The 18,709-nt window shown below is 38.9% G+C and overlaps 1 protein-coding gene across 1 annotated transcript; it reads left to right on the top strand.

The window, feature by feature from the left end:
• Positions 1 to 10,440: 10,440 nt before the first annotated feature.
• Positions 10,441 to 12,821, top strand: LOC127632070 (prolactin-releasing peptide receptor-like). The gene is made up of 2 exons (XM_052110547.1): positions 10,441 to 10,603; positions 11,682 to 12,821. Exon 2 carries the CDS (start codon positions 11,688 to 11,690, stop codon positions 12,819 to 12,821), a length of 1,134 nt encoding a protein of 377 aa, XP_051966507.1. The 5' UTR covers positions 10,441 to 10,603; positions 11,682 to 11,687.
• The last annotated feature ends 5,888 nt before the right edge of the window (positions 12,822 to 18,709 follow it).

Raw genomic sequence — 18,709 nt, 5'->3', positions numbered from 1 at the left:
GTGCCTTTTATAGAAAATATGACTTGATGGCAAGAAAGTGAGTGCATTTTTGGAGCCTGTAAAGTAGCTTCCTAAGGAGAGTCACTTATGAGCCATCAGTCAATAAATTGGCAAGATTGTATAAGGATTTTAGACCAAGTGACACTCGGATGGTGTCCCATAGCGATCATCCACAGCATCTTGTTCCCCTCAGGCAACCCAGGACACGTATGTAACCAAGATGTTTTTAGGGTTGTTTTAGGCTTTGCAGCTTTACATCATCATGGCAACAAAGTTGTAAAATTGGATATAACTTTACAGAAAAAAGGTTAGTAAGTGATTTTATCACACTTAATTCCTGTTAACCCACTATAGTTTACGTCTTGTGGATATAAAGTTTTGAAATAATGAGTATTTAAACTTTTGTGGACTGTCCCCATTGTCTTCCATTGTAAGTGATGTCTGAAACTAAACTAAATAACAAATTGAAATTGGAAATGAAATAAAAATGGAAACTAAATAAAAAACTAAAAAATACTATAATCTTGCAGTACAAGCAAAAAAATTTATGGAGTGGGGCCGGTTCATGTTTGACCTCGCTTAGGGCACCATAAGTCAAGACTGCCACTGCCTTTAAAGACAGACTGTGAGCTCAGAGGTTGTGAATCGATGGTATTTGCTTCTGCTAAAGGCATCGATTATTTCTACTTATTTTTTTTTTTTTTATCGTCTTAAGTAGTGGAATTCCTGATGAAGAACTACACTACCCATTATGTTGAGGAGGGAAATTCATCAGTCAGAGAATCTCTGCAAACGCACAGCAGAAAAAGAGCTCAGCAGTGACTGCCCACTTCCATGACGCACTGCAAATGAAGCAACCGAGTCGGACACCCCCCCCCAACCCCCCTTTTTTTCATCTTGCATAGAAATACACAAAATAATACTTAATTTTAACATTCATTCTCCCAATTCAGTCCTATGGAAAGTATGCTGCAAATAAGAAATCCCCCTGCCCAGTGTCAATTATGCTTTGACGGCAACAAAACTGATATAATCCATATGCAATTGGATAAATTGGATCACGTAAATGGATTGCATGTAAATGAAATTAAGCTGCAGCAAAATGCTCAAGAATTGTGTTAAATTGGCTAATTAAAAAAATACAATAATTGAGCAACCAGCAAAAATCACTTTAAGTGAATACTATTCATTAGAAGTCTGAATCAATTTTAACAATTTAATGCGATCAAACCACTTTTTGATAAATTTGTTGAATTTCATTTGAACTATGCACAACATAATTATGCTCTCATTTAATCTCATGAATTGGTTATAAGTTTACTTGTTTATTATTTTCAATAGACCTGTTTTGCCTATTTTCACTGTATGCAACAGAAAAAGATATATGTGCAACAAAGCATTTCAGTAACTTTATTTAAAAAAATGTTTTATGTTGTTTCAACTTTGCTTTATGTGTTCTTCATTGTCATAGCTTGAGTTATGCTCAGTATGGGGGTACTGAGAAATAACGTGTTGACGACCCCATCATAGATTCAGCAGCTGAATCTCTACCATGCTGTAATCAATGAGCAACAACTGGCCTCGCGAACTGGCATGAAAGAGACAGAGAGAGTGAGCGAGTGAGGGATTAAAAGCCATTTGAAATAAATTAAAAAGTGTGCAGAAGGACATAAAATTAAATAAAAACATGTGACATAGCAAAGCCTTAAAAAATAAAAATTGTCCTTGTTCGCAGGCCAGTCTAGATTCCTTTGTTCCCAATTTCACACATCCCTACTGGCTCTACTCTTTGTTTCGTCCTCAGCTCTGTTTGGAATGTTCAGCTCCTGGTAATAGAATTTCAGACATCAAAAATTCTGCATTAGTAAACCAATTTCAATATATTAAAATCTTCTCTATAGAGGCGACCATGCAGCCACATCATGGCTGGATATTACTTTATAATCACCTCCCTTTTTATTGGTTTAGACACTTTGAGGAGACATCTTTGTAATCTGATTGGGCAGCTGAGCTGAGAGGATTCTCCAGCTCACTGTCCAGATTACCTCAGATTAACCTGTCCCTAAATTGTGATTGATTGCACAAGATTATGCTGCAATGCAGACCAGACCTTTTGATGTTTTGTCGAAGGTTTATGTATGCAAGACTAATCCTAACATAACCACGACCATACTGTAACAGTGAACCTGTTTCATCTCACATACCCTCCTCTTTATGTGCCTCATTATATTAGCTACATAATAAGGGCTCAATTTGATCATATTAAACCCATAATTTAGCCTTATTGGGAACTTTTTCCTTATAGAATTAGAAAAACTCCAGCAGGATCTGAAATAACTGGCTTCAAACGAATGTGAGAGGTTTGCTGCTACCATTAGGAGAAGATTTTTCAAAACTGAGGTAAAACAGACCTGAAATGGAGGATTTTATGACACTTTTATGCACACAGATTGAAAATAGAGATATCCGCCCTTTGTAAAGTAATATATATATAAAATTTCCGCTGTTGGATTTCTCTTTTTTGTTGCTGGGAATTGTTTGTCTGACACAAATCGTGAGACAAAATCTACAAGACATTCCTTAAACCATCTGTACAGAGTGAAATACATGAATGCTCCTCTCCCTTAGTTTTATGGTGATGAAAGTGCTTGCATTTGTGAGTTCGGTGTGTTTCTCAGGCTGATAATTGGGAGTGGAGCTTCTAGCAGAGCAGCACCTTTAAAGATATTGCCCTGTTATTTATCTTGAGTTTGAGGAAATGAATAAACAATGAAACATACAGAATGTTTAAAGCATCAAGGGTCAGATGAGGTTAATTGTGTGGGTGGAAAGGAAGGATGTTCTCTTTGCTGCCTCTCAGCAAATATCAGGAGTGGTGGTGGCGTAGTGGTCTAAAGCACATAACTGGTAAACTGGTAATCAGAAGGTTGCTGGTTCGATCCCCACATCCACCACCATTGTGTCCTTGAGCAAGGCACTTAACTGGGGGGATTGTCCCTGTAAAATTGTCCATGGGGTCTGTAAGTCGTTTTGGATAAAAGTGTCTGCCAAATGCATAAATGTAAAATGCCAATTATGGGATGGCTGATCAATGAAAGATCCAATTATACACAACTAAGAATGCATCGAAAACCGAACAAGTAATCTGAAATGCTTCTGAATAAATCACCCCAATTTTCTGATAAGCGGAAACAGCTTGGCATAGCTGTTTCTTTCTGTAATTTATGTGGATTTTTTTTTTTAAATGGCTATGAGTGCTTTTTTATTATTAAAATGGCATATATATATTACAATTACCAAATTACATTATTTAAAAAACAACAATACTCTTTTTGAATAGGTGATTTGTTAGATTTGTTCAATGTTAAAATATATGTTTGTATCCTAGTTTACAGAAACATACTGTAAGCTAAACCAATGCATCAGCTTGGGGTGATACTTTCTGTTTGTTTTCTCAATGGCCTTCTAGAAAACAATCATTATTTTTGCAATCCCATTTGGTGACGCTAGAGGACCATTTTTATGACATAGCAAAGCCCGTGCCCTTGGGTAGAAGTGTATCTGTGGGTGTATACAGTATACACAAACTATGGGTGTATTGTATGTTAATGAAGTAGTGTAAAGCGCAATTTACTAATTTCCAGAGAAATATTTTAAAGCAAAATTGACTGGTAGAAGTGAAGTGCAAGCAAAACTGGAAAGCTGCGAATACTTGTGATTAACTTGATCAGTATGATTAATAATATTTACATTCTGTATCATTTAATGGAGACTAGATCCAAATCTTGACAAGAACCACAATTTCCAAAAGTATGTCACTGTCATAGGAATATGCCTGACATTCAACAAAAACGAAGTTAATGCACAAAAGAACGGAAGTCCATATTACTGTTTTTTTATATACAGCCCATTTTACACTACCAACTTCTTATGAATGTGCTGTCTTTGTTTATATCACTGGTGCTTGACAGAGAATGGACTATATGATAGGATGCAGATGGTGCAATAATGGGAAAAGAACTTGCACCTGGCCCAGCCCATTAGCACTTTGCATGTGAAATTTCACCAAACCCTCTTGCGCCTAGACCTTGCACAAAAATACCAAAACTTCATGAACATGGCCATTGTCTTTGCACATATTAATTACTGCATAGAGCGCTGCTTAGCACTCTTAAGATAGGGCCCAAAGTCTTTTTTTTTTACTAAAAAGCCTTTTCAGCAGAATGTACAAAGGGGTTCATGATCATTACTTTTCAACAGACAACAAAAGAGAAAAAATCCCATTTCCCCTCATTAAATATCCTGTTGCACTCAAAAATACTTTACAGTTCAGAAGTACAAACCCATTTGTGACTGTCCTGGGATTGGAATTGAACTTTAACTAAGGTCAACATTTGAGACTGGCAAACTGATTGAAAATCAGTGCCATTAACCAGAGCCAATACACTACCCAGTGAATCTCTAACATTGCTCTCTGTGCTCTCTTGAACTTCATTTAAGCTCTCTATTTCTCCTTCTATCAGCAAAAGCAACTGCTCCCTAATGACACCAATGTTTATGGTGCAAGAGTAGTCACTGGGGTCGCAGAGAGGTCAGATCTTTGAAGAGGTTAAAACCCACATGACAGGAGGGATAAAATTATTAGTGTTGATTGTCTTACACTAACAGCTTTGCCCAGGGCCAAATTCAGAACACAAGCTATGCCAAGACATTTACTTAGACAGGCACAACTGCAATTAACCTTTCTAATCCACTCTATTCTACCCTTTTTTGGCCTTTTTTAGCTCATGTTTCTCAGGGCATCAACAAGATGGTAACTGAATGTGTTTAGCCTCATGCCAGCTGCAAAAAACATCCAGTCCATGTCGGCATGACATTCCAGTTTAAAAATACAGCCAGGTGTTCAACTTTGAGTGAGCTAAGTCGTTTAGGATAATGGCTTTAACATGTATGGAATGTTGAAATGTCTATGCATCAAACAATAATTAATGCCCGCTGATTAGTAAATACATTGTTGACCCAAAAAAATGAATTCTTGTTATCATTTACTCGCCCTCACACGCTTTCAAAAACATATGATTTTTTTCTGTTGAACATAAAAGTAGGTGTTAGATGTGATGTTCACACTGCTCTTTTCAATGCAATGAAAGTAAATGGTCGCCAGCAGTTGTCAAGCTCTACAGTTTTAAATGAATGGAAAAGGGAAGCATAAACACTTTTGCTACTTCTGTTGTAATCTACAGAAGCAAGAAAATCAATTCAGGTTTAAAACAACATGAAGGCGAGTAAATGGTGAGAAAAGTTTAATTTTGGGATGGAATATTCTTTTCAAATGTGATATTCTGATCAGTATTCATTCATGAAATTCAAAGGCCCTCTATTTATAAAATGTCTGTATTGGTCAAACTCTGTAGAAGGCACTGCATGATTTGTTCTGTTCCATTTATTTACTATATTGACAAGTGTCGGGTTGGTGTGAATGGAAAGATTATAACACATCAGTAGTTATCAAGACTGTTTTAATATACGGTATAAAGAAGAGCTCATTTGTGCAGGAGCATAATCATCAAGGGAAAAAAAACAGACATGAGAACAAAACCTACTGCAATCTTTTAATATTTGTAATAGTTTGATCAATATTGATTTACATAACAGCCACCCTGGAAAATTCCCCTAGAGTCCACCACCGTGTGTGTGTGTATTCCAATCAAATCACAATCAACATTTAAAACCATAAGCAAAATCACTTTTGAATTGGTTTATATAAACATTTGTCAGCCAAGCCAGAACTGAACTCGTGACCTTTCACATTTAAAGAAATATTGCTCTCAGCTACAATATTACATATTTAGATATGAACCAAAAATCATCCCTAAATTCAATGACACTTGTGATCATTGATTCAAATGATTGTCTGATATCCTATACATGGAACTATGAGACCAACAAGTTTTTCTCATTACTCTGTGATCACAAGTGCGTTCATTGGTTGGCTTAGCAAGGAACATACTCCTCAAGCTGGGACAATAAAGACCTGTTTTCATTAACAATAGTTAACAACATTAGTTAATATTATGAACAAAACATTTCATAATTCAATACTTCTCAAGTCAAGTCATGTGGTTATTATTGTCATTCAACCCTATACAGTTGAGACGAAATGAGACAAAGTTCCTCCAGGACCACGGTGCTACATAAACAACTTAATACAAACACAGAACCACATGAGACAACACAGACTAAATAACATTCCTACATAAAGTGCACGTGCAAACGTGTGCAAAAAGTATGGGACAGTACAATAATTACTAAAAGGAACAGGACAACAGGCACTGTGAGAGACAGTGAGAGACAGTGCAGTGCCGATCAGTACACATTTTTAATCTGAGTAATGCAAAAAGATGACACTTTCTAAAAATGCCAAATGTAAACATAACAGACTATCTATGTTCTATGGACATAGTAGTTATTCAAGTAGTAGCCAGGTATAAAGTGACAATTAATTTAAGTGCAACTCTGGACATGTGCAAATGTTGGATGGTGTACAGGTGTGTGTGTGTGTGTGTGTGTGTGTGTGTGTGTGTGTGTGTGTGTGTGTGTGTGTGTGTGTGTGTGTGTGTGTGTGTGTGTGTGTGTGTGTGTGTGTGTGTGTGTGTGTGTGTGTGTGTGTGTGTCTTAGGGGAGCGGTAGTGTGTGCGTGCGTGCGTGTGTGTGAGTGTGTCAGTCCAGTTCCTGACTGTTGAAGAGTCTGATGGCTTGGGGGAAGAAGCTATTACACAGTCTGGCCGTGAGGGCCCGAATGCTTCGGTACCTCTTTCCAGATGGCAGGAGGGTGAAGAGTTTGTGTGTGGGGTCATCCACAATGCTGGTTGCTTTGCGGATACAGTGTTTTTTGTGAATGTCTTTGATGGAGGGAAGAGAGACCCTGAAGATCTTTTCAGCTGTCCTCACTATCCTCTGCAGGGCTTTGCAGTCTGAAACGGTGCAAGTCCCAAACCAGGCAGTGATGCAGCTGCTCAGGATGCTCTCAATAATCTCTCTATATAATGTAGTGAGGATAGGGGGTGGGAGATGTGCTTTTCTCAGCCTTTGAAGAAAGTAGAGATGCTGCTGGGCTTTCTTGGTAATAGAGCTGGTGTTGAGGGACCAGGTGAGGTTCTCCGCTAGGTGAACACCAAGGAATTTGGTGCTCTTGACGATCTCCACAGAGGAGCCATCGATGTTCAGCGGAGAGTGGTAACTCTGTGCTCTCCTTAAGTCAACAACAATCTTTTTTGATTTGTCCACATTCAGAGACAGGTTGTTGGCTCTACACCAGTCCGCTAGGCGCTGCACCTCCTTTCTGTATGCTGACTCTTCATTCTTGCTCATCGGCGAACTTGATGATTTGGTTCGAGCAGTGAATTGCTGCACAATCGTGAGTCAGCAGAGTGAACAACAGTTGACTGAGTAAACAGCCTGGGACGCCCCAGAGCTCAGTGTGGTTGTGGTGGATATGCTCTTCCCTGCGACAGGACAGTAGTCGTTGAAGCAGGAAACTGAAGACTTCTTCGGCATGGGGACGATGGTGGTGGCCTTGAAGCCTGTTGGAATGACAGCGCTGCTCAGAGAGATGTTGAAGATGTCAGTAAGAACATCTGCCAGCTGGTCTGCACATCTTCTGAGCACTCTGCCAGGAATGTTGTCTGGTCCAGCAGCCTTCCATGGTTTGACTCTGCATAGAGTTTTCCTCACATCAGCCATGGTAAGACATAGCACCTGGTCATTGGGAGGAGGGGTGGTCTTCCTCAGAGCCACGTCGTTCTGCGCATCTGGAAGGGAGGCATCTTTGTCACAGGCAACTGATGTTGTCCTGTAGTTGGTGATAGCCTGAATGCCCTGCCACATGCGCCACGTGTCACCGCTGTCCTGGAAGTGACTGTTGATTCTCTGGACATGTGCGGACTTTTCCTCTCTGAAAATACTATGAATAAATGCATTTTTATAAATCAATATTAATCAAGATTAATAAATTCTTCAAAAAACATTTTTCATTGTTAGTTCATACCTATTGCAATTACTAATGTTAACAAATAGAACCTTGTTGTTAAAGGGGCATTCAGTAGTTCTCTAGTTAGCATTAGCATTGCTCTTCTTCATGTAATTTAAGTACCGATACGACAGTGGGGTTAGACGCTGTACTGCCATCATTCGAAATGTTTGAGATCATTTCTAAAGTTATTTATTACTCCTATAATATAATTACTTTGCCTAAAATCAAACATCAGGATTCAAGCAAACAGACTTCTACAGTTAAGGGCAGAATTTATTAACCCTAATATCAATAATCTTTGGAGACTGTCTACGTTTCGTGTTATTTCTAAAGACAGTTAATACCTTTATTATAGAACTGCTTAGCATGAAATAAACCTCAATTATCTAGTGTTACAGAAAGTCATCATAAATGAAAGATTAGAATTGTTTTTGATTATCAAATTTAGCTTGTGCATGAATACTGTATTTGAAGAACTCCAGCATTATGGTTTACTCAAAATCCACAACAATCGCTGTACCAAGCTACTAAACAAATTAAGCCTTGTGCCATTTCATAGAGGTGGAGGTAGATGGGCCCCCACTTAATTTACATTTACATTACATTTATGCATTTGGCAGATGCTTTTATCCAAAGCGACTTACAGAGCCCTTATTACGGGGACAATCCCCCCCAGAGCAACCTGGTGTTAAGTGCCTTACTCAAGGACACAATGTTGGTGGCAGTGGGGATCGAACCAACAACCTTCTGCTTAACACTTTAGTGCTTTAGCCCACTACCACCACCACTCCATTATTATAGCTGTGAGTATGCTATGAAAACTATGAGTTTTCTGTAAATTCCCCTGATATTATATTAGAGAGAGGTCTAAGCAATTAATAACTTCTTACCTAACAAAAAAGAAGCAACATCTGCATCACTAATGTTTTTCTCCATCATCAAATCTTTCCTTTAGTACCTTTAGTATGACGTACCAATGTTTAGTCTAGATTTTTGTCTTTCCCGGTCTTTCTGTCTTCTTGCTTTGGACCTTTTTCGCTTCTTCAGCAGCACTGCTACTGAATTTCCTGTTGTCTCTGCTTCCAAAGCCCGATAAATAAGTATGTTCCATTGTGTTCTTTTTGCTCTTCACATCACCAAACAACACTGCACTAAGCATAGACAGCCAGTTAGTGCAAGGATTCTCTTCTATGACGTTTAATGAAACATGGTGGGTCATGTCATTTAAACATGGTGAAACACATTGAAGGGGGCACCCGCACCATGTATAATAAAACACTTTTTTATAAAACTATTATGAGTAACAGTCTTCATCTCATGTGAGTGTACACCACTCAGATTACTCTTCACAAAAACACAATTCATTTGTTAATGTGTAAAACGTTTTATATTTGCCCCAGATTACTGAATACACCTTTAAGTAAAATGTATATTTGCAGAGTAACAGTGGCCATGCATCTAATGAGTGTGCAAGGAACGTTGCTAAACTCTTCACAGATTCAATCATACATATTATTATTATTATTATAATTAATGGTGAGTCCATTAAAATTCTCCTCAGCAAAGCTGATTTTGGTGACAATATCAGTGACTACTCATGAGACTAGTAAATGTCATGGGTTCACTTACCAATAAACACACAGGGTTATAACTGAAATGCAAGTTGCTTTGAGTAAAAGTGAACAAATATAAATATTAGACTGCAGTTCCACCTTCAAAAAGTGTTTAAAGATGCAGAAAAAACAAATACTGTACATTCTATTTGAGCCAGCATTTCTTAAGTCAAATATATATATTTTTTAAGTGGAATTATGATACAGTTATTAAACATCCATAATATTGAATGAAAAATTGATAATCAGAAATGTCTAGGAAATACGAAGGAAACCTATGGTTTTAAAGCAATGTGGTGATCTTTCTTAAAGACAGCGGGAATAAATCCAGAGCGATAGGTCTGATAATGAAATACATCACAATGGAGAAACATTACAGGAGGGCATTTTTCAATGTAATTTTGCACTGGATTTAACAACCACCACATTTTGTAATTAAATCTATATTTTATTCTGTGCGTGAACATTAGCTCTCTGACTACGTGCACTAGCACACTGAATTATCTGCTCCTCACAGAACCCAAAACTGGGGAAAGAGGAATATGATCTCAAACTGAGATTAAAGACTGAGTTTACAAAAAATTGTATATGTCTGAAATGTGCATAATTGTGTGCCTGCAGCTTTTGAGAGAGAGAGTGAAAGAAGGAGGTTGATCCAAGAATGAGAATTCTGTCTCATTTTAGTTTCAGTCTCACTGCGGTTGTGACAGGAGACAAAGTCACCCCTATTCTCTCTCTCACTTACTCACTCTATCCCCTCACTAACCACTCTCCTCCTGTGAGACAGTGCAAAAGCACATCAGAAACAGACTTCTGCATTGAAAACTGGGCACAGAGGATCATTATGGACGTTTCCCTGTTGAAATTTTTTGTGGAGATGTGGTGATGAACAAAATATCAACTGCGAGGGAACATCTCAAATCAGCACCTTCCTGAACGTCAAGCTATTGTGCAGCAGGTACACTTTCTGTCTCTTTATAACTCTTCTTTTCAAACAGGCACATGTCAATTATAACGCACATGTCTTTTTAAAATGCTATGGAACATTACATTGCTTTTAAAATACTTTTTTCACAGGATTTGCTTTTTAATCAATGTTTTCCTTGCATAATGAATCAATAAGTGGAAAAATGTATTTGATTAATTGAGTTAATATTTAAAAGCTTTATTAATGATTAAAAAGAGAATTTCTTCATTGTTTTTATCAGTCATCAATTATTAACTGTATCTGCCTTGTCTCATTCTGTCCACCCACTGTCTGACAGCTTTATTGGCAGCTGATGTCACCATTAGATACCTTTTCTCATATAACACAACTGATAACAGTGTTTTCATTTGTATTTGATCCCTCTCACTGTTCAGAACTAGAAGTGATGAAAAGATGGTATGCTTTATTAGATGAACATCATTGTGTTCCATCCTGGTGTGGATCATAATAATATAGATTATGCTAAATTTGTATGCAATGTTTTTGTATTATTATCATTATTATAATGGTGCATCATTTTGTGGCTTTTTCCAGTCATATCTGCTGTTCATTTGGTTTGATTGCTGCTGTAATCATGTATTCATGTAATCATACATCCTAAAATTCTAATTGAGTTTGATATACGTGTATTCAAGAAGTGATTATGGAGTTATAAACAGCTCCTTTTTTCTAAATTCATAAGGCCTTATGCATTCTTGTGAATTACTTCTGCCAGACAGTGTGGCTTTAAATAAGGTTAAATACCTCAGGATTTCCTCTAGATTATACTAAGTATTAACACTGTAATTACACCATATGACTTACCTTGGGTAAAAAAAGCCTTAGCTTCAACAATTAATTGCATCGGAGAAACACTGCCTTTCGTTTGCATTTAGAGGGTGCTCAAGTGTCATCATGGCAGAAGGAGAAAGACTCTCTCAATCAAGAGCATGGCAACAGCGTTTCCATGTGCCAGTCTCACATTGTGTTTATCTCTAACAGTGGAGCGAATATGTACCTGTATGTGCGTGATGGCTGGTGCAGATGTTCATGAACGTTTCTGTCACAGGTACCAATGGATCCTCTTCTGGAACAAGTGTTGGCGGGCTTTAACGGAACCCTTGGAGCTATGAATCGAACAGACCCCCTGGATAAATTCTCAGGAACCCAGCTGCTCTTACGCTTCAAACCCCTCTTTATTCCCCTCTACGCCTTGATTGTTGTTGTGGCCGGTGTCGGGAACAGTTTCCTCCTAGCCTGTATACTTGCAGACAAGAAGCTCCACAACGCCACCAACTTCTTCATCGGCAACCTGGCAGCTTGGGATTTGCTCATGTGCCTGAGCTGTGTGCCACTGACAGCATCGTATGCCTTCGAAACACGTGGTTGGGCATTCGGCCGTCCGCTGTGCCACCTTATTCCCCTGTTGCAGGGCGCAACGGTCTTTGCCTCAGTTCTATCCCTCACCGCCATTGCCATGGACCGTTATGTAGTGGTGGCATACCCAGTGCGAAGGCGTATCTCTGTGTGGGGTTGTGGCGCAGTGGCATTGGGTGTCTGGGCGGTTTCGCTGGCCCTTGCCACTCCTCCCTGCCTTCACACTCGCTACGTGGACCTGCGGCCCAGTGGCATGGAGTTGGTAGTATGCGAGGAGTTCTGGCTGGGCGCTGAACGACAGCGCCTCCTGTACTCCTGCTTCTTCTTATTGGCATCCTATATGATCCCTCTCTTGTCTGTTAGCATCTCCTACTGCGCCATCAGCGTGCACCTTCGCAAACACACGCTGCCCGGAGAGCCCTCGCAAAGCCAGCAGCGATGGAGCAAGCAAAGGCACAAAACGTTCTCTTTGCTGGTTGCCTCCGTCCTCGCCTTTGCCCTCTGCTGGCTCCCCCTTCAGGTCCTGAACCTGCTTCTGGATCTAGACTCTGAATTCAAGATACTGGACAAACGTTACATCAACGTGCTGCAGGTCAGCTGCCATCTGGTTGCCATGAGCTCAGCCTGCTACAACCCCTTCATCTATGCCTCGCTGCACAGCAAGGTCCGCATGCACCTGCGGGGATACCTGTGTCCCTGCAGACGCAGTGGGCAGGAGTTACTATCTCACTGCACCTCTCGTAACCCTGCCACCTGCCTGACACTCATCTCGGAGGTGGTGGTGAAAGAGAGCCAATCATCCGAGAGCCCCATCCCTGACAGCTGCCTCTGAAGATCAGTGGAGACTAATCAGAAGGAGCACTCGTGGACTAAGGAGGTGTCCAACACTGGAGTGGTATTCTAGAAAATATTTAATGTTCTTATCTGAGCTTTTTTGTTGTTTTTTCTGTGGGGTTTTCTTACATGAGGACTAAAGAGAATCCTCTCAGGCTCTCAGCTTTGTTTTGATATCACTGTGGACATTATTGTTCCAGGCTCAAGATCTCCTCATAGATCTCTTTAACATTGAAGAAACCTCCTGTTACTAAACACAGTTTTAAGATGCAGCTTTTACTAGAGGAGCAAACCCATTCAGGGAGAAATACCCTGTCTTTGAACCCACCATAGTCAAGGGGAATATTTAGATATTTTATTTAATATTTATTCATATTTCATATTTTCACTTTTCTCTACTCACTCCCTCTCTTTCTCTCTCAGCTAATAGTCGAGGAAGTATCAGGTTTTATGGACGAGGTACCTTGTTCCCATCACCTCTGACTCAATCCTATTAGCATTTACACAATTAGCAGTGACTGTTTTCCTTAAGCTCTCAGCCGTGTCAGAAAACATGTGATGCAGACCTCACATCTCTCTTAGGATCACTGCTTGTCTAATATAGATCATTGTTCTAACCCTTTCAGAACATCTCACTCAAGTCCAGACACTCTCAAGAGGGTTCCGGCAATCAGAGTTCAATCAAATGACAGCCTTTCGCCTCTGGTAATGGACTGCACACTCTGCTTTAAGACGCAGACAAGATAGCCTCCACTAGAAGTAGCTCAACACATATTCTGAAGATAGGAATAGTTCTAGAAAATGTTCAACAGCGTGAGCTCGACCTTTTTAAGTGGTGGGAACTAAATTGACAATAATTTCCTGCGTCACAGGAGCGGGTGCCAGTTGTTTTGATATTAAGTGTTTTTGTCATTTCCCATGGAGAGCTGTGAGAACTGATGTCTCATTTGACAGTCCTCTGGAGGAGTGAAATAGACTTAATTAGATGAGCTACACCAGATCACTCATTTAGTCAAGCGATTTACTCTAAATAATGCACGTCAAAACATGACCCAAAAGGTTTCTGGAAGTAACTGGTAGGATTTCAGAGCGCGCAAACACAAACAAAGCCATAATACTTTTTTTTTTTTTTAATGTAGACAGCAATGGTAACTACTAGGAATGTCATTTTTACCTGTTTTTTTTTTCTTCTTTCAACACAAAAATAATGCAAATGAACAATTAATGCTCTTGTCAGGGTGTAAATTCTTTTAATAAGGAAATAAGCTTGAAGTACTACCAAAATGCTAAACATATTCTTTCAATGGAATGAAACAGAATGTAGGCATCTCAATGTTTTCGAGCTAGTGATGTACTGATGTGTCTGACAATCATCTGTATTAGCCGGTACAAGCAAATATCGTCCCATTGTTTAAAAACAGCCATTGATCAGGGCAGATTATTTCCTGTCAATCAAAAGGGGGTGGAAAAAGGCATCAGTGTTGTGCGGTGTGTTGAAGAAAATGTCTCTTGTGTGGAGTTATTTTGAATTGGTTGACAATGCCAACAGAGTGGCATTTTGTAATCTTTGCACTGCTAAAATTTTTGAGGGAACTTCCGTTTAAACTTTTAACACTTTTAACACAACTACATTCAATTTATTACATTTATTTTTTTAAATTGTTATTGTCATTATCAGTGATTTCAAACTAAGTAGCATAAAAAACAAAGAACCACTAAACTATTGGTGTTGCTAATGGTACCGGCAGAAGTTGTTCTAAATAACCAGATGTCGTCACGCAAATTTTGTATCTGTGCATCCTTAGTTTGAACATTTAACTTGGAATGGTGTCTACAAAACGCAGCACTTACGGGGCGAAATGCTGAAAAAACTTGTGCAAGTGATGTTCATGTCACAAATAGTTTATAGACCATTCATTAACAAATAGAACAAATGGAAAGAGTGAACACATCCTGTGTAAAAGGCCCATGTCTACTTCAGACAGATTGAAAACACAATTGTGGAATGGATCTCTGGGGACTATAGGCCAATTAAAGTCTTATGTTCAAAGATATGGAACACAACATCAACAACCAGGGCCGGACTGGGAAGAGAAATCAGCCTGTGATTTTACATAGCAACTGGCCCAAATGTTGAGCCAAAAGTTGTAATTTTAGCTTACTGCGGCCCATTCGGCCAGTTTCGTGGCCGACCCACCGGCCTGCTCGGTTCTCCCGATGGCCAGTCCGCCCATGATCGGCCCCAAAGTGTGTCAGCCCACCGGGAAAATGCCCAGTACACCAGATCATCAGTCCAACCCTGTCAACAACAAAAAAACTACAGTAAATATTGATCTCTCAAGCAACTTTTTGTCTATTCACTGCATTTGTCTGCCACAATAATGTAATACCTTTGAATTATATTAATTTGGGGCTTTTCTCAGCAAATATTGATAAATGTGATTGACTGTGATTAAGTAATTAGCATGTTATGTAATTCATTCAAATAACAAACTTTTTGATGGATTGACAGCCCTACAAATGCACAAACCTGATTCTAAGCCTCGAAAATGTGGAGTATGACCTGTGTGACTGCAATTACATAGCATCTGCTGTCGTTATGGACTTTTTGCAATTGTGTTACCTTGTAAATGTGTGAGTAAAATGTATCACTTTTACCAGTGTTTAAAAGAGTCTTGTCATTTCTTAGAACACTTGCATGTTTGATCTGATTTTTCACAATATTCAGAATGTTTTGTGTAAAAAGGAATAAAATTCAATCATTAATGTAAACAAATAATCACTTTTTTAGCACAAACACAGGCAAATATTATTGTAATAACATACACCAGCAGAGTGGCCAGAGAATGAAGCAGTTTTTACAAAATGTCAGGTTAAATACGCTTTGTGATCTGAATGAACCTGAATGCGAATTACCAAATCAGCCCGCCAGCACAGATTCTAAGCCAAGGATGGGGCCACCAGGGGCAAGATGCACAGTGAAAAGGGAAGACAGGGACCAGTCAATGGTCCTGAGGCTCTTTAATAAGAGCCTGTGTATTCTTATGTGTCGACCCCTGATTTCAAACAGTGGCCTCCACCCGTCGCACAGGGCTAGATTCACAAAGAGCACATTAGCATCAATGCTAACAACATGTCTCATAATAGATGACGAATAGACCCTGGGGTTTTGTTTAAACTGTGAGAGGCAGGACGAGTTTGTCAGCTCATGTTGTGCATTGTATGAGTAACCATAAATCAGGTATAGCTTAATTTCTGTGGCAGCCCAGAGAAAACGTTTATTGAGAAGGTCGCATTTTCATGACTCAGGAGACTTAAAGGATTAGTTCACCCAAAAAATAAAAATCTCGTATGATGTATTCACCCTTTTGGCATCCCAGATGTGTATGAAATTATTTCTTCTGCAGAACAGAAATTAAGAATTTATCAAAATATTCACCCATTTACTAACATTGTATGGACCTACAGAGCTGAGAAATTATTTAAAAAATCTTAATTTGTGTTCAGCAGAAGAAAGGAAGTTATACACATCTTGGATGGCATGAGGGTGAGTAAATGATGAGAGAATTTAAATTTTTGGGTGAACTTTTTCCTTTAAGGGAGCTCTCAGTTATATTTTAACATTGTCCCAGGGGCCTCTTTGTTCGGACATGACATACAGCACTAGCTGTGACAAGCGACATCAACATGCTGGCCATCCTTTCGTCCAGGAAAATAGACTATTTTAGTTTCCAGTAGAATGTATTAGACACATCAGCGATGTGTGACTGCAGGTGTAATTGTGTCATTAAGCTCAGAGCAGCATTGCAGTGCAATATTTGCAAGGAGAACCAGCAGACTTGAAGACACTACAGCAGAAAATGTGATGTGGTGAAAACAAACACATTCTGCACGCCTGCGCCAGAAGGTTTCGTAAAGAGCATTTGCTGTTACTGGTGCCAATGTCAAACACCTTTGGCTGTTTAAGTTTCAATTGGGGGAAATAAGCAAGCTAAGAGAGCCACTACAGTGATAAAAGGATTCTAGGAGTGAAATTTCATGTTTTTACAACCACCCCATCAGTAATGCACATATTTTGGAATTGTGAAGTGCTCTGAAATGATCTTGGACAATGAGGGACCTTAAATTAAAGTGGCTCTCAAAAGACACAAACAAATGATGAGAACAGGAAAACCTCAAAGAAGATGAAAAACAAAGATATTTGAGGCTCTCAAATATCAAAAGAGCCTCGAGATAGTTCAGAATGTGTTGTATGTATATATATATATATATATATATATATATATATATATATATATATATATATATATATAACTGTAATACTTAAAGGAGGTAAGGCGAAAGCTGGGAACGGCTAGACAAACACATAGACATTTACTGACACTTTTCAGTGAAGAAACAAAAACACGCACTGTTTTTCAGCCAGCTGCATCAAATCATAAAGGCATTCAAAGACGCGGACAAGCTTTGAACATCTATCTCCCGTCTGCCGTTGTCTCATCTCCTTAAATACTCCCACCTCCCGTCGCTGGAACACAAGGCCGGTGTGGCGCACAGGTTGAAGTCATTTGCTCTGCCCAGACGCCACTCGGCTCCGCCCTGCTCACCACAATAACCCCTTAAAAGGTTTATGTATTGCAAATCCTTTGAGTGCAAAGCATCACCTTTTGTAAAGGAAGTAAAAGGCACTTTGAAGGAATATTCAAAGGTTAAAACAACTTAATGTTCCAGTTCAATACAAGCTCAATCGACAGCATTTGTGGCATAATATATATTACCACAAAAACAATTCCGACTCGTCCCTTGTTTACTTTTAAAAGAGCAAAAATGAAGTTTTCGAAGGGTGTGGATGTGGCCAGTCCATAAATGCTAAAATGAACACTGTTTCAAAATAATAGACAACATGGATATAAATGTACATAAAACATTTATTTGAGTTGAAATTCTTTTATTAGCTTACTTGTTGAGATTGCAAAGAAATCCAAGAAGCAGGACAGATGACTTGCAATACCGAATGACTGATCTGATACATCTGCATTCCCGGATGTGCGGTTGTTACTCAGAGATATCTGACCGCTAGATGGCGCCATAAACAGAATCAAATATTCCAGAGCACCATTTAATAAGCGAAATTAATGCATCTGAATCTTATTTAGCATACTAAGAATTCCTTAACTGTCTCATCTTTCCATATGGCTTTGGTACACCAAAAATAATGTTTGTTTCATTAATTGGTTTACTCCAATATACTCCAAGTTTACTCTATACTATGTATACTCCTGAGCATTCATTGCAGTCTTAAAAACTCACACTATACTTTGCAATCTTTTATAAGAAATAAAAAAACACTCAGACCCAGACAACATGATTCAAACAGCTGAAGAGTAAGTTAGCTTTGCAGGGGTGAAATGGTGCTTCAGGGAAACCATAGCAACCATTTTTAAGTTGCCACTCAAGTAATATTCATTTGGATTGTTCCCATTTGGCAGCACACCGCTGTAGCCTTCTTCCTTCCACTATATCCCTCCGGGGAACTGCACGAAATACAAATCCTAAAAGACCATAACAACAGTGCTAACAACAACAACATCAAACAGATATGGATTTCGTTGAAGGTGAAGAGTAAAACCAATGGCCTCAAAACAAATAAGGAATCATCCTTAAGGTATAGGTCACACAAAAAAAAGAAAAGAAAGGCAGACAATTCTACCATTATAAGCTGAATCTCAAAATTACATATTTTGACCAATGTTCAACAACAGTTCAAAGTGACATGGATTGTTAAGCTTCCACTCCACAAGTGGCACTACTACAACAATTACTTTTATTTATTTTAACACAAATCACGAGTAAAATTACAGATTATCAGTTCATAAACACAGTGCT

This window comes from Xyrauchen texanus, chromosome 38, assembly GCF_025860055.1.
Source record: "Xyrauchen texanus isolate HMW12.3.18 chromosome 38, RBS_HiC_50CHRs, whole genome shotgun sequence".
Taxonomy (NCBI): Eukaryota; Metazoa; Chordata; class Actinopteri; order Cypriniformes; family Catostomidae; genus Xyrauchen; species Xyrauchen texanus.
The sequence above is the reverse complement of the archived record's forward strand: the minus strand, read 5'-3'. Positions and strand labels throughout refer to the sequence as shown.